At 37.9% G+C, this 14,996-nt stretch overlaps 1 protein-coding gene across 1 annotated transcript; it reads right to left on the bottom strand.

Annotated features, from left to right (window-relative positions):
- Window positions 1-5,149: 5,149 nt before the first annotated feature.
- LOC134618406 (L-rhamnose-binding lectin CSL3-like) lies at window positions 5,150-13,382 on the bottom strand. Its single transcript, XM_063463782.1, has 9 exons — window positions 13,356-13,382; window positions 12,431-12,502; window positions 10,128-10,172; window positions 9,899-10,037; window positions 8,704-8,807; window positions 7,001-7,045; window positions 6,771-6,909; window positions 6,548-6,651; window positions 5,150-5,293 (listed from the first exon to the last, which is right to left on the bottom strand). Coding segments are annotated over exons 1-9 (660 nt in total). The 5' UTR covers window positions 13,366-13,382; the 3' UTR covers window positions 5,150-5,291.
- Between the last annotated feature and the right edge of the window lie 1,614 nt (window positions 13,383-14,996).

Below are 14,996 nucleotides of genomic sequence, written 5' to 3'. Positions count from 1 at the left end.
GCCGACAGAGTCAATGCGTGAGTGTTAATTTAAACATTGATCTAGGGATTTCCACCCATTTAACACGTTATTTTATTATATTTCATTTTATTTTTTATGTTATACATTTTATTTTGTGATGTGATGTGAGCGCAGGTGCAACCCAACAGGCCCCAAACGTTCCTGGCAGCAAGTAAAAATGAAATATAAAAATATAGTCCAAACAGGTGTAATTGTATTATGAGCCATAGTGCTTGGTCTGTTTGTCCTATGTAAATCAATTGCAGTTAGAGGCTACATTAATTTTCTTTCTGTAAGCACTTATTGAAATTATCTGAGCACATTACAAGTACATATTTGCTTACTCTGTATGCTCAAATGTGACCCGTTATAGCCAACAGAAAAAAAGCGGAGGGCCGAAAAACAGGTGGGGGTCCTCCACCACCACCACTCACAGAGGCTGAGCAGTTGGCCCTCAGCCAAAACAGTGGGGACATCCTCTGAGTCAATAACCCCGCAAGACACAAGTGCCTACATAAGAGGTAAATTACCAGAGGTGTGGACTCGAGTCACATGACTTGGACTCGAGTCAGACTCGAGTCATTAATTTTATGACTTTAGACTTGACTTGAAAAAAGGTTGTAAGACTTGTGACTCGACTTGGACTTTTACACCAGTGACTTGGGACTTGAATTGGACTTGAACCTGTTTACTTGAAAAGACTTGATATTTTACCCAAATCTAAAATTTAACATACATATTATATAAAAAGTGCGGACCATTAATTCACTTTATTCATTCATTCATTCTTACCACACTCCGTATGTATGTGAGCGTGGGCTGTAGCACAGCCAATCAAATTAACCAGATTTGAAAAAAACAAGAACAAAAACGCTCGAGCCAAAAATGCTCCCAAGAGTAATTTCTTTCGGGTACATAAACTACGAAGTAGTCAACAAAAAACGAAATGCAATATGTAAAACATGCAAGAAGAGAATCACAGACGGAGATGGAACAACTTCCAACTTTGTCCGACATTTGAAGTTGCATAAAGAACGGTAGGTGGTGCTTTTTTTTTTCTTTTCTTTTTTTGCTACGATGAAATAGCTGACTTAGCTAACTTCATCTTATTAGCAAATGTTCTTCGGGCTACGTTGATGATACTGTTTGGCTTTAACAGGTATGATATGTGTGTCATGCTATTTTAAATCCGGTCCTGCAAGCGCATCCAAGAATAACATGCAACTTGTTAGCTCAGAATTGTTGGTGAATGGTGAGCAGGGTCCGTTTCAGAAAGTGGGTTCTGTAGCTGTACTCAGGGAAGAGTTTCTGTCCGTCTCCTCCCCATCATTAACCCCGTAGATTTAACCCAGTTTAGACTGACAAATATTTATTTTACCATCACATCCCAATTCAAAATCACTGTGTTTAATTTGCAATTAGTGTATGGTCGTGTTTAACTTTTGCATGTCTGAGCCAGGGAAATGTTTTTTTGGTTAGAAAATCTGGCCCACCTTAGTGTGTAATTGAGTAGTCCTGCTATACATGGCCTTTTTCTCCTGTCATTTATGTCAATACATCAAATAAAATATTTTGATCTTATGTTATTAGCTGTTGTTTATTTGCAAAGGTTATTCTCAACAGGGATGCTAGACAAAAACGGCGTTTTCTACAGACAGCCTAGCATACGCTCTCCACTTGCGAGTGAAAAAAGAAAAAGAAAAAAACACCCCTTCCCTGTTGGTGTTAGAGTTTACCATGTCAGCCAATCAAAAAAAATGACAAGGCAACATGTGACATTTGGTTGTTTAGAGAGAAGGGGAAGTTTTTAGGAGTGACACCCGTGACGGAAAGCGGGCGAGCGAAAGAGAGAGAGAGAGAGAGAGAGTTTTCATATGTGAGACATTAGTGACGTTTAGCGTGTTTGGAGGCTATAGTTAGTTTGTTGTGTAGTTATTGTTTTGTATTGTGTGTCAGTTAGACTGCTGAATTTCATATTTGATCTAAAAAAGCTGTCAAAGGCAGATTCCAGTGTAAACGCTGTCTCCACATAGAAAACTGGACTGTTGCACCTCCAGTTGTCAGACCTGCAGGGTTTAGGCCTGTGGTGTTCTCCTCTGTCTTATACTGAACACAAACTACATTTTTTGGACTGGCACAAATAATTTGTGTGCCTTCTTATTTGATGCAGCACACCTGATTGTTCTGTAAATAGATTTAAATGGTTATATAAAAAATGCCTGAGGCCTTGGCTGCATTTTTAGGTAAATAGTACCATATAACTTTGTTGTTTGCAAAACTTGTGCATAATTTTTAGAAATGTACAATTTCTATTTGCATTTCAAGTTATGAAAATGATTCGTTAAACATGTAAAAAAATATAACTTTTTTCTACTCAGATTCTGAATTTTTTGTCTGAATTTAGATAAACTGTGCTAATATAGTATACCAAAATGAAAAAATAACTCAAATTTCAGATATTTGAGGTTGTGCTGTAAATAATGATACCAAACAAGGCAAGAAAAACATATTTTAAAGGTGGCTGTAGCTCAGGTGGCAGAGCAGGTCAGCCACTAATCAGAAGGTCGGTGGTTCGATCCCAGGCTGCATCCTGGCTGCATGCCAAATATTCTTGGGCAAGATACTAACCCCATGTTTGCCTACTGGTGGTGGTCAGAGGGCCCGGTGGCGCCTGTGTCCGGCAGCCTCGCCTCTGTTTGTGCGCCCCAGGGCAGCTGTGGCTACAATGTAGCTTGCCTGTGTGTGAATGGGTGAATGACTGAATGTAGTGTTAAGCGCTTTGGGGTCCTATGGACTAGAAAAGCGCTATACAAATGCAGGCCATTTACCAAATATAGAGGTAAAATCAAAAGTAGTCAGAACGGCCAGTTATACCTGTTACCCCAGAGGGTTAAAAAAAAGACTTGAAAGGACTTGAAATTCAAAGTTTCGGACTTGGGACTTGACTTGAAAGTTGTCTGTCTTGACTTGCGACTTGAGACTTGACTTGTGACTTGAGGATAAAGACTTGAGACTTGCAAAACAATGACTTGGTCCCACCTCTGTAAATTACTATACTCCATTACTATAATGAAATAATTTGTTAGTTTGAAATGCTACAGGGAACTATGTACCTGTACATTAATGCTGTGGAAAGACTTCCTGTTCACATAGTCTCCTTCATTTACTGAAGGAGCAATGATTGGAATGTGAGTGCCATCTATACAGCCAATCACGCCTGGGAACCCTGAAAATAAATGTAAAATTTAAGTAGTAGTTCAAGTATCACCACATCAGGAATTAAGTTTTGTTCATCCTGATACCTGCAATTTTGTGGAATCCCTCTTTGATAAATCGTGTGGGTCTATGACCGGGGAACACCACAAACGAGTACAGGAGACGTTTCAGTGCAACTGTCACATTCCTGACTGCCCGACAGACGGTAGCCTTGGAAACGTGCTCAGCGTCACCAATATTATACAGAAAGCTCCCGTTTGCAAAAAAACGAAGTGCAATACAAATAATATGTACAGAACTGAGAGAAAGTCCGCGATGTGTGAGGATGCTATTCAAATATATTATAGATTGTGCTGAAAAACAGTAACGTTCACACAGAAAATCATCAGGAAATGATAAAATGTCCAGATGTTCTCTAATCACTCTCTCCCGGCGGAGAGCTCTGCGGAGAATTTGGGCTTTAACATCTACTGGCTCTTCAAGGAAGGGGCACGCCATGTCTGACACTTCCTACAGTCAGGTTTCCGACAAAGAGGCAGAGAAGGTCAGGGTTAGTTGAAGTAAACCTGCTAGGGGGCAGGTTAGCTTCACGGAGTGTGTCGTCATAGTAACTCACTCAGATTTAATCTAAACTCGCTTTGTGAAACCGAAAACCCAGAGTTTTCGTTAACTCAGGGTATACTTACTCAGAGTTTGCACTAAACCGGCTTTCTGAAACAGGGCCCTGCTCCTCAACATAAGAAAGGTCAGTGGTAGACTCTCTCTACCACCTTTCTTTCTTATTGTGTGTATAATTCATTTACCAAAAAGAGACAAAATACACAGCTTACTGATTATACTTTATTCTTGTAAATGCTTCATGCTAATCATCCAGTAATATCATTAAAGAAAATTAATCTGTCGTGCTGAAAGCAATGATAACTTAAAGCCTATACTAAAAAAGGAAAGGTTCTTCACCCTCAATACACATGAAGCTTTCTTTAGCACAGCCTCTTAAGCAGGCTTTCTCTTTAAGTAGGCTTCATCTCCATCTCTCCTGTGTTTTATAGATACTGTAGGCACTCACTGTTGTACCTCTCTCCTGACCTCCTCCATACATACAAAATTTCAGTTGGTTTCATAATGTTGGTTTTTGTGTAAACTGTCTTTTCAAGCCTTTTCAAGCAGTTTTCCTACCTTAGGAATTGCTTCTTGACAGCCACCCTTCCACCCTGCCTCCTCTTCTTTTAGTTGAAACATGTCATTTTTCATAGTTTTTTTAAGACACGTGGCATATTTCAGCTAATAGGTCTTTAGGAATCACCTTGTTGGTACAAAATTTCTATTTTATGTCTTTCAGACTGTGCTATCGTTGGCATTTTTTGTACACTCACCTAAGTAAATGGGAACAAATGATGTGTTTTGTGACTGGCCGCTAGTAACAAAGTTCCTGGAGATACAATTTAAAATTGGTTCTTCACTAAGTTATCTGTTATGTATAGAGACAATAGTGGTTCATCCCTTGACTTAGGAGCATTTTTATGTTTGAATAATTCATAGATCAGTGCTAAGTGGCTTTACTAACAAAAATACATCACTACTTTAAAAGCAGTCAGATATTGAAACTGTGGACTCAACTGTGGCATCAAGACAGACAACAGTACCTTCACTATCCAAGTGATTCTGTAAGAAATTAGATGGGAATAAAAACAGTGAATCTAATGGAGCTGTATGTTATCCATGTGATATCCTTTGAGTCTGTTTTTCTTTGTCATGCTGACAGTGTTTTGATTGTGTATACCGTACAGATGTACATGTGTTTTTGAATGTGACTGGCACATACGTGTGTGACTTTACTGCATTTTCTTATCTTCATCAGTAAATTAAACAAAATATTAAAATGAAATGAAAAAAAAAAAGGTGAGACTGTTTGATGCTCAGGGTGTGTGTTTATTTGTGTTTATTTCCAATGAAATCATATTTTTTAACATGTTCCAGCAGTGATGTCATCGAGGCTTGACATTCTGGTGGAAGTGACATCACCAGAGGGGATGTGACATTCAGATGTTACACGATGCGTTGATGATATAATCTTTTCCTAGAAAAGAAAGAAAAGATTTAAAGTTGCTTTTGAATTTTCATTTTTCTTATTAAGCTTCAGTTCTTTATATTTTTTTACATTTTGCCTCTTGTTTTGATTGACATGCAATGGATGAGTATTATTACATTTTGAAGCCTTAGCTTAAACTAATTTTTTTTACTTATGTTTAGTTCTTCTAGCCCCCTGTATGTCTCCTGAATCTTCCCTCTCTCTCATTCATGTGTTTGTGCTTCATTGTCAGTTGTATTTTCTATATCTCCTGCTCTACTTTGAAGTAAACTTTTTTTTAATATCTTGAAGTTTAAGTTTTGCTGCCTTCCTCTCTGCTTTTGTCCACGCTCTTATAACATTACCTCACTCTGTTCTCCATTAATTTCTCCATTCAAGTCCATTTTCAGTATTTATTTTCATGTTTCAATGTCTCCTTGATTTAGTATTGGTTGTTCATTGCCTTTTTTTAGTTATGTCTTCATTTGGGTTTTGATATGCTATTGTTTGGTTGTCCTCAGCTGTGTTAATTACATGCACCCATGTCTTGTTGCTCAGGGGTGTCTAATTCCCACTTAACCCTGCGTTTACATATTCTTCTATTTTTCCTTTGTCAATGGAGTAGACTTTTGAACAAAAAAAAAAAAAAAAAAAAAGCACACCTGTATTTTTTAAACAACTAATTTTTTTTAAAGAAATCCAGGTGCTGATTTAGCTCAGTGGGTGAGCAGGCGACCATATGCCGTATGGCTGGAGAGCAGTAGGTCTGGGTTTGCATCTCTTCTCCTCTTTCTGTCCCTGCTTTCACGTCTATCTACACTGTCTCTGTCCACTAAAGGCAAAAAAACTGAATATTTTGTGAATCTTCAAATCAGCTATTAAATTTCATTTTTTGTTAAATAATTTCACGTCCTGTATTCTGTATTTGAGTCTTTGAATCCATGTTTAAAATCAATTTTTCTGGCCAATGCCATATTTTTATTGCCATTTTCTGTTTTGCATTTCCACATTTTTTGTTTGTTCTGTAAAATGTCATGATTCAGTGACTGAATGTCCACTATTAAGCCTCAGACAGAGGTTTGACCTCAGTGAAATCAACGAGGATGGTCCCTGAGACTGCTTTGGACTCTAGTTGTATGAGTTGTATGTGCATTACTGTTTAAGGCACTTACACTGGGTGTGTTGACCCAGGATGATATCTAAAACCTGCAGGACACCGGCCCTTGAGGCCTAGAGCTGGACACCCTGGTTTAAGGTACTTACACTGACAAGTATAAACCACCTCCAGGTACTTGTAGGTGCCAACACAGGGGTCTCCAAACACAGAGTTGCTTGACGAGAGAGTACAGCTGCTTTTCCCATTACAGCTTTGAATGCAGATAAAAAGTGAATCAGCAGAGGGTTTAACATACTGCACATTGTGTATCCTGGTTAAAAAAAAAAAAAAAAAAAAAAGTAAAACTAAACCAAGACAGTCAATCTTTACCTTTTAGCTACAACATCAGTGCTTGTCTGACTTGAGCACTGGACAACTTGGAGCTGAGAGGCAGGGCGTCCAGCAGAGCACGTGGTTTTGTCATGGCGTCCATAATCAGCTCCATGGATGACTAAAACCTGTCCTTTTTCTGAGGAAGAGATCACAGCATTAAACTATAACCATGTTTACATTTCAATAAATCAAATTCAACAAAGTTACAAAAAAAACACCCATCTCACCACACTGAAGGTTTGTCTGAGACCCTTCACATGTTACACTCTGGGCTGAGAGAAAAACATGTATCACATTAAAAACTGTAACAATTGATGTGCAGATTGATTATTAGATCATTATTTAATTTGTAACTTGAACTCTTTTGCAACCTTTTCCTCCTTTGTTTCATCTTTCCTTAAATTATTTTGCATCCTGCAAAATATGATTTTATTATTGTTATTTTCTTCTGTCTGTTTTCATTTTTACTGTCATTTTATGTTTTGCATCTCAAATTTTCTCCTGTTTCTTGTTTGTTCATCTTTTAACTTTTACAATTCAGTCCAGTTTTATTTAAATATTGCCAAGTCAGCAGTCACTTCAAGGCATTTTATATTCTAAGGCAGTGGTTCTCAAGCTTCCTGTCAGAAAAGTCACGCAGAACTAATATTTAACATCAGAATCACTTTTACGGCGGAACAAAGAAATGTTACGTTAATAATATGCGCTTCAGCTACATCAGCTGAAAAGCTGCAGCCGCATGTGTAAGTCAACAGCCGCAATAAAGAAACACGTGGTCCGTGTGTGATTTTTACTCTTACCGCACAACTGTGTGCGGTAAGACCAACTCTTTACCTACTTTATTACCGCCTCCCAGCATGCATTGCCAGTGCGTAGCACGTAATTACACAATCGAACAATAAACACATACAGCCCATACAACAAATGTACCAGAGACAATTATGAATACACCACAGTCGGGTCTGTTGTGCCCCAGTCCTGGGTTTCGGCACCACTGTAAACGCTGCAGGACAGACAGGACCACATGTTCGCACTTTTCAGTACACTTCTTTATTGCGGCTGCAGCTTTTCAGCTACAACAACAGGCCTAGTTCATTCTGTTTTAAGCTGGTGATTGCGGATGCTGCTCAGGTGTGTCCGCCCCTCCGCAGCCGCGCCACAGCTCTGCAGTCAAAAACAGGCACACTGAAGGTTTGCCTGAGACCCTTCACATGTTACACTCTGGACTGAGAGGAAAACACAAAACACATTAGAAACTGTCATAATTCATGTGCAGATTACTATTATTATTATTAGATCATGATTTAATTTGTAACTTGAACTCTTTTGCAACCTTTTCTTCTGTGTTTCATCTTTTCTGAAATAATTTTGCATCCTGCAATCTTTCTTTGAATAATATGTATAAAACGTAGTATGATTTTATTGTTGTTTTCCTCTGTCCATTTTAATTTTAACTGTCGTTTTATCTTTTTTATCTCACATGTTCACCTGTTTCCTTTTGGTTCATTTTTAACTTTTTTAAATACATTTCAGTCTTATTTAAATATTGCCAAATCAGCAGTCACCTCAAGGCATTTTATACTGTGAGGTAAAGAACCTACAAAAATACAGAGAAAACAATTTGATTTTGGAAAACCACCTTAAAAACAAAGGTGTATTTAAGCCAACAAAATAAACAGATGTTTCGGATTAAGTCCTAGCTGTGAATGCTCCACATCATATTCATGTTTGTTTTTTTAAAAAGACAATGAGAATGAAAAAGCGGATGTTCTGTAAAATGTCATGATTCAGTGACTGAATGTCCATTATTAAGCCTCAGTCACAGAGGTTTGACTCCACTGGATGAAATGAAAGGTGATGCTTCTTGTGAGTAAATTGTTTGCTAGCATTTTTTGGGAGTTGTATGTGCATTACTGTTTGAGGTACTTACACTGACAAGTATAATCCACCTCCAGGTACTTGTAGGTGCCAAAGCAGGGGTTTCCAAACACAGAGCTGGTTGCTGAAATAGTACAGCTGTTTTTCCCATTACAGCTGTGAATGCAGATGAAAAGTGAGTCAGCAGAAATTTGACATACTGCACATCCTGGAGAAAATTTAAAGGTGAAAAAAAGACAGTCAGCATCTGCACCTTGCAGCTACTACTTCAATGCTCGATGGACTTGAGCAGAGGACATCTCTGAGCATACAGTCAGATTGTAAGTTAGAGCACGTGGTTTGGTCATGGCGTCCATAATCAGCTCTGTGGATGACTAAAATCTGCCCTTTACCTGAGGACGAGACCACAGCGTTAAACTGTAAACAAGTTTGCATTTCAATGAAATGAATTCAATAAAGTTGCAAAAAAGAAAACCTCACCACACTGAAGCTTTGCCTGAGATCCTTCACATGTTACAGTCTGGACTGAGAGAAAAGCGTAAATCACATTCATTAATCACAAACTTAAAAAATTTATGTGGAGAGACTAAATATTAGTTCATGATCACAGATTTAATTTGTAAGTTTTGCAACATTTTCCTTCTTGGTTTGGATTTGATTTGGTGTTTTCCACCTCACATTTTTAAATTTTTGATTGTTCATCTTTTACCTTTTAAAAGTGGAAAAAAGTTGAGTTTGATTCTGGAGCACAATCTTGAAATCAAAAAAATGAAATCCAAATGTGTATTTATGCCCTAGTTTAGCTTCAGCTGACAAACAAATTCGCAGATGTCCTAGCTGTGAGGGCTCCAAATTCAATTGATACTTAAAAAAAAAAAGGAAAACAGGATTTTAAAAAATGCCATGACATGTCATGAGCTGAATGACTGAATGTTCACTTTTAAGTCTCAGTAACAGAGGTGTGTACCAACTGAGTGAAATCAAAAAGAATGGTCCTTTGGTCGCTAGCATGTGTGCGTTACTGTTTAAGGTACTTACACTGACAAGTATAAACCACCTCCAGGTACTTGTAGGTGCCAACACAGGGGTCTCCAAACACAGAGTTGGTCGCTGAGATAGTACAGCTGTTTTTTCCATCACAGCTTTGAATGCAGATAAAAAGTGAGTCAGCAGAGAGTTTAACATACTGCAAATTGTGTAATCTGGAAAAAAAAAAGTAAAACTAAACAAAAAGAGTCTATCTGTACCTTTTAGCTACAACATCAGTGCTCGTCTGACTTGAGCACTGGACAACTTGGAGCTGAGAGGCCGGACGTCCAGCAGAGCACGTGGTTTTGTCATGGCGTCCATAATCAGCTCCGTGGATGACTAAAACCTGCCCTTCACCTGAGGAAGACATTAAACTATAACCATGTTTGCATTTCGAACAAATTAATTCAAAAATAAAAAGACAAACCAACAAAAAATAACCCTCACCACACTGCAGGTTTGCCTGAGATCCTTCACATGTTACACTGTGGACTAAAAGAAGAGACATAAATTGTTTAATTTTCAGCAATTTTTTGAATTTCTCTGACACAAAAGAAGTGAAATAACACTTAAAAATGTGATTTTAGGAGTTCAGTGCTAACAGTGGAGCTCAATGGCACAGACTAACATCTGTCTTTGATATCGAATCAGTATTTATTAGTAGATGAAATGTATTATTTTTTGTTATTTGGACAGAGGTGATGAACAAAACAAAACAAAACTAACAGCAAAGTTTAACCTTAAAACTTGAAGCCAGGGCAAAAATCCTAAAACCTGCAGTTCCTTGAACATCCACCGGAGGCTCCCGCAGTGAGTCACTGCCATAATAATCAGAATCAGAATCAGAATCAGAATATTGATCCCTGGGGGAAATTATTGTTTTGTTACAGTGCTCCATTATAAACCAACATTAACAAAACAGACAACACGCTAACTAAGAATAGTACAATATATATATATATATATATATATATATATATATATATATTGTACTATGTATATATGTCACACATTAATAAATAGCTGGAAAAGAAACGTGTAGTTGTAGCAGTAACCAGTGTGTTAAGTGGATGCGTTGTACAGGGAGATGGCCACAGGCAGGAAAGTTTTCCTGTGTCGTTCAGTGGTGCTTTTCGGTACTCTCAGTCTCTCACTGAACGTGCTCCTGTGACTGACCAGCATGTCACGGAGAGGGTGCGAGGTGTTATCCAACATTGTCTTTATTTTGGACAACATCCGCCTCTCCGACACCACCTTGAGGGAGTCCAGCTCCATCCCCACAACATTACTGGCCTTACGGATCAGTTTATTGAGTCTGTTGGCATCTGCGACCCTCAGCCTGCTCCCCCAGCATGCCACAGCATAGAGGATCGCACTGGCCACAACAGACTCATAGAAAATCCTCAGCATTTTCTGGCAGATGTTGAAGGACCTCAGTCGCCTCAAAAAATAGAGACGACTCTGGCCCTTTCTGTAAAGTGCTTTGGTGTTTTTAGCCCAGTCCAGTTTATTGTCAATGTGTACTCCAAGGTAGTCCTCCACAATGTCAACACTGACCCCCTGGATTGAAACAGGGGTCAAGTGTTTCCTGGTCTTCCTGATGGCAGGTCTCTGTGCAGTGGCTGAAGTCTGTGGTGTAGAGGGTGAAGAGGAAGGGGGAGAGGACAGTCCCCTGTGGTGCCCCTGTGTTGCTGATTACCTTGTCAGACACACACTGTGGGAGACGTACATATTGTGGTCTTCCTGTCAGGTAATCAACAATCCAGGACACCAGAGAAGCATCCACCTGCATCGCTGCTAACTTATCACCCAGGAGGGTCGGCCTGATGGTTTTGAAAGCACTGGAAAAGTCAAAAAACATGACCCTCACAGTGCTCGCCGGCTGGTCCAGATGGGTGTAGACACGGTCGAGCAGGTAGATAATGGCGTCCTCAGTTCCGAGACGAGGCTGATAAGCGAATTGAAGGGGATCCAGATGTGGTCTTACTATGGGTCGCAGCTGGTCCAGGATGAGTCTTTCCAGGGTCTTCATGACGTGGGAGGTCAGTGCCATGGGAAAGACTCATCCTGGACCAGCTGCGACCCATAGTAAGTAAAAGGTCCAACTTTACATTGCAGCAGAAATAAAACTGTTTTGGTCTCTATAACTATTTTTTAAATAACAAATTTTTAAAACAACTATATGTGTGAGGTTAACTTTTTTTTAACAGACCAGTTTAAACGCTTTTATGAAAGCATACAGTTTCCATTATTAAGGGTGTTGCCGTTTTTGACTGATTGGTTCAATGGGACAGGTTCCCCCCAGTAGGAGGAGTTTAAGTAACTCTGGGTCTTGTTTCCAAGTGAGGGAAAAGGGGAGAAGTAGTTGACACAGGGATTAATGCAGTGTCTACAGTTGTGTGGACACTGCTGGCTCAAATTGTGGTCAGTAATATTTTGTACTTGTAAATCAAATGTGTACTTGTGAACTGGGTTTTGTAACCTTGTGAACCAAAATATGGGAATTTTTTATGTTTGTGTATCTATAGATGAGAATTTGTGTGTGTGTAAAAAAGATTTGTGTTTGTAAAACTCTGCACTCAACTTCCCTGGCTGTGTGTGTGTTTGAACTTACGAGTACATCTTTGCTTAGACTCCTCCCCAAGCAACATGGACTTCTTTTGCTGGCTTAAGGCACTTCCATATTAGCTCCACTTTTCTAACTCAGGAAAAGTGGAGCTTCTTTCATATACAGAGTATGCTTTTCTTACCGTGGCTCAAGCGGCAGATCTGGCTGTCACAGGGGGGCTTTCTTAGTGTCTCAGTGTCAGCTCTGGTATAGCCTGAAATTTAAAATCATCTCATATGTAATGAGTCTTTGCTGTATTAATAAGTGCTGTATTGCTAATTTTATAATCACAATTTAATAGTTTAATAGTTCCTGCCTTTTTTAAAGCAAATAAATATCCAAATAAACAATCCATCTATTTACTTACACAATAATAAATAAATGTTATATATAGTAACTGAAAACCCAAAGTGCTTTACAGTAGAAAAGCAAAGTGCTTTTGGTTTCTAGTATGTTTTTGCAAAAGTGCAATACATCTGCCGTTTTCAGTTCATCCTTTTGTGTCTGCATTTGGGTCCTACATCCTGCCTGCCACACAACATAACATGACATGAGCATAATAACCATCTTGTGTTAACTGTCATTTACTGTCAGTTATTTGTATGGCACATTTCACAGAATACAAGTTGACACCCAATCACATCATTTGGTTGTCATTAAAAAACATTCATTTTAAGCTTATTGATGACAGATTCACATCTTAAATCAGGACAGGGTCCATCAGCTGCAAGTAGTTATCAGTATAAGTACTTGGTATCAGAATCCAGAATCCAGCAACAAAGGAGGTAAGGCCTGCTGTTGATTCAGGAAACACGCCCACGTTTATTGGTGATAGTCACAGTTAACACAGGCAGTTTCCTGCACAATTTCACGTAACAGCTTGATGCTTGTGTTTAAACTCAGAGTTTCTTACATGATTTAAAATTAACAGACAGGATTTAAATAAAAGGTCCCATGTAATCAGAGTGAAAGCATAAGTTCAGCAAATCTATTAGAACGGATCAAGGTGGCAATATAAAGTTAAAAACTGGCACATTAGGATAAAAGTGACTGAAACGTGTATTTACCTGAACTCATGAGTAAACATGTTACTCCCAGAACTGAAAATCAGAAAAGAAAAAAATATTATTATTGAGTTTTAATGATTTAAAATCCAACCTAAAAGTTGTTACAAGTAACTTGTAAATAATTAATAACCCATTAATTACATTTGAAAAGTTAGAAGTCTTTTATGAAGGAAGATTAAAAGCACCTCATCTCAAGTACCTCTTAAAGATAAATAGCTTAAGAAGAGTGACACTTAGTCTTTCCCTCTGACTTTATGAAAAGCTCTTGTATTTAAATAATCAGTCTGTTGTACTCACGGAACGTCCTGCTGAGTTCAGCGGAGAGCATGATGTCAGTGAAGAGCTGAGCAGATAAAACAAACAGGGAACCTGTGTATTTCTACTGCTTGGCTAAGAAATATTATGTGCGTGCAAAACAAACACACAATGCAAAAATGAAAATATTTGCTTTATCAGACGTCACAAATATTTTTTAAAAAAAAGTAATAATTGAAAGATTACATGAAACCATACTAAAATATGAACCATAAAAAACAAAAACTATAAAAACATGAAGGAAAAGGAATAATCTAACGAGCTTGGAAAGAAAAGCGACTGGACTTGTTTGAGTCGAGAAAAAACTCAAGAAACTCAAACAAGTCGAGTTGTTTTTTCTTTCTTTAGATTTCTGTGGCCTAGATTATTGAAAACTTACACTGGCAAAAACGTATAGGTTGCTGTTAGTACTCTCATTGTGGTATTTTGGATGAACTTGAAAGCACTTCAGGTAGGTTTTCCAAAAACAATTTCATGCTTTTAACATATGTATCAACTTGTTTTTCAACATCACTCCAAGACACAAAGTTTTTTATTTTAGCAGTAATGTGTATACGAAAGAAGTCAGCTCTACATATTTCTCACTGGAAGCCAAAATTAGGGCATCCATAGTCAGTTTCATGTTTTTAACCCATGCCTGTAGTTGAACTAATCTTATAATCAAAAAAAATAATTTGTTTTATCAGACCAATAATATGATTTTTCTTACTGTTTTCTACAGATATTACCAAAGGGGAGCAACATATAAATAATGTAAAAGCTGCTGTTTCTGATGAACACTAAATCCTGACACAAACTTTACAAATAAACCTCATTTGCTAATAATCACATAGCTAATTTACAACAACAACAGTTTTGAGAATTTTTAAGTAAAAATGGTTGGAGAGCTGCATCAGTGTGTGCAGTTTAATAGTTTTAAATGTAAATATTATTAAGGAATATGATTCATTGTTCAGTTCTATGACACACAAAATGCAGTTTCAACTATATTTTTAAATTCACGCACTATAATTATTGCATTTATACACAACATCTTCTTCTACTATTATACTCAAATCATAGTAGAAAATAATTTCTTCTGTTTATGCTGTGATACGAACAAAGAAGTTAAGCGTTACCTTGTTAGAACGATCCAGCAAAGCTCCACAGCCAGTATCTGGGACACGCAGCATTTATGTACCTTTTTAGGAGTGTTCACATCATCCGCCAACTGCAAGTTAGGAATTTGTTATTATAATAAAAATAAACTAAATATTGAATTACACATTGACATACCCGAATGCAACTAAGTAAATATTAGTTAAGAAAACAAGGGTGTTAACTAGC

The sequence above is a fragment of the Pelmatolapia mariae genome, linkage group LG20 (assembly GCF_036321145.2).
Source record: "Pelmatolapia mariae isolate MD_Pm_ZW linkage group LG20, Pm_UMD_F_2, whole genome shotgun sequence".
Lineage (NCBI taxonomy): Eukaryota > Metazoa > Chordata > Actinopteri > Cichliformes > Cichlidae > Pelmatolapia > Pelmatolapia mariae.
Note: the sequence above shows the minus strand (reverse complement) of the source record. Positions and strands in the feature narration are given on the sequence as shown.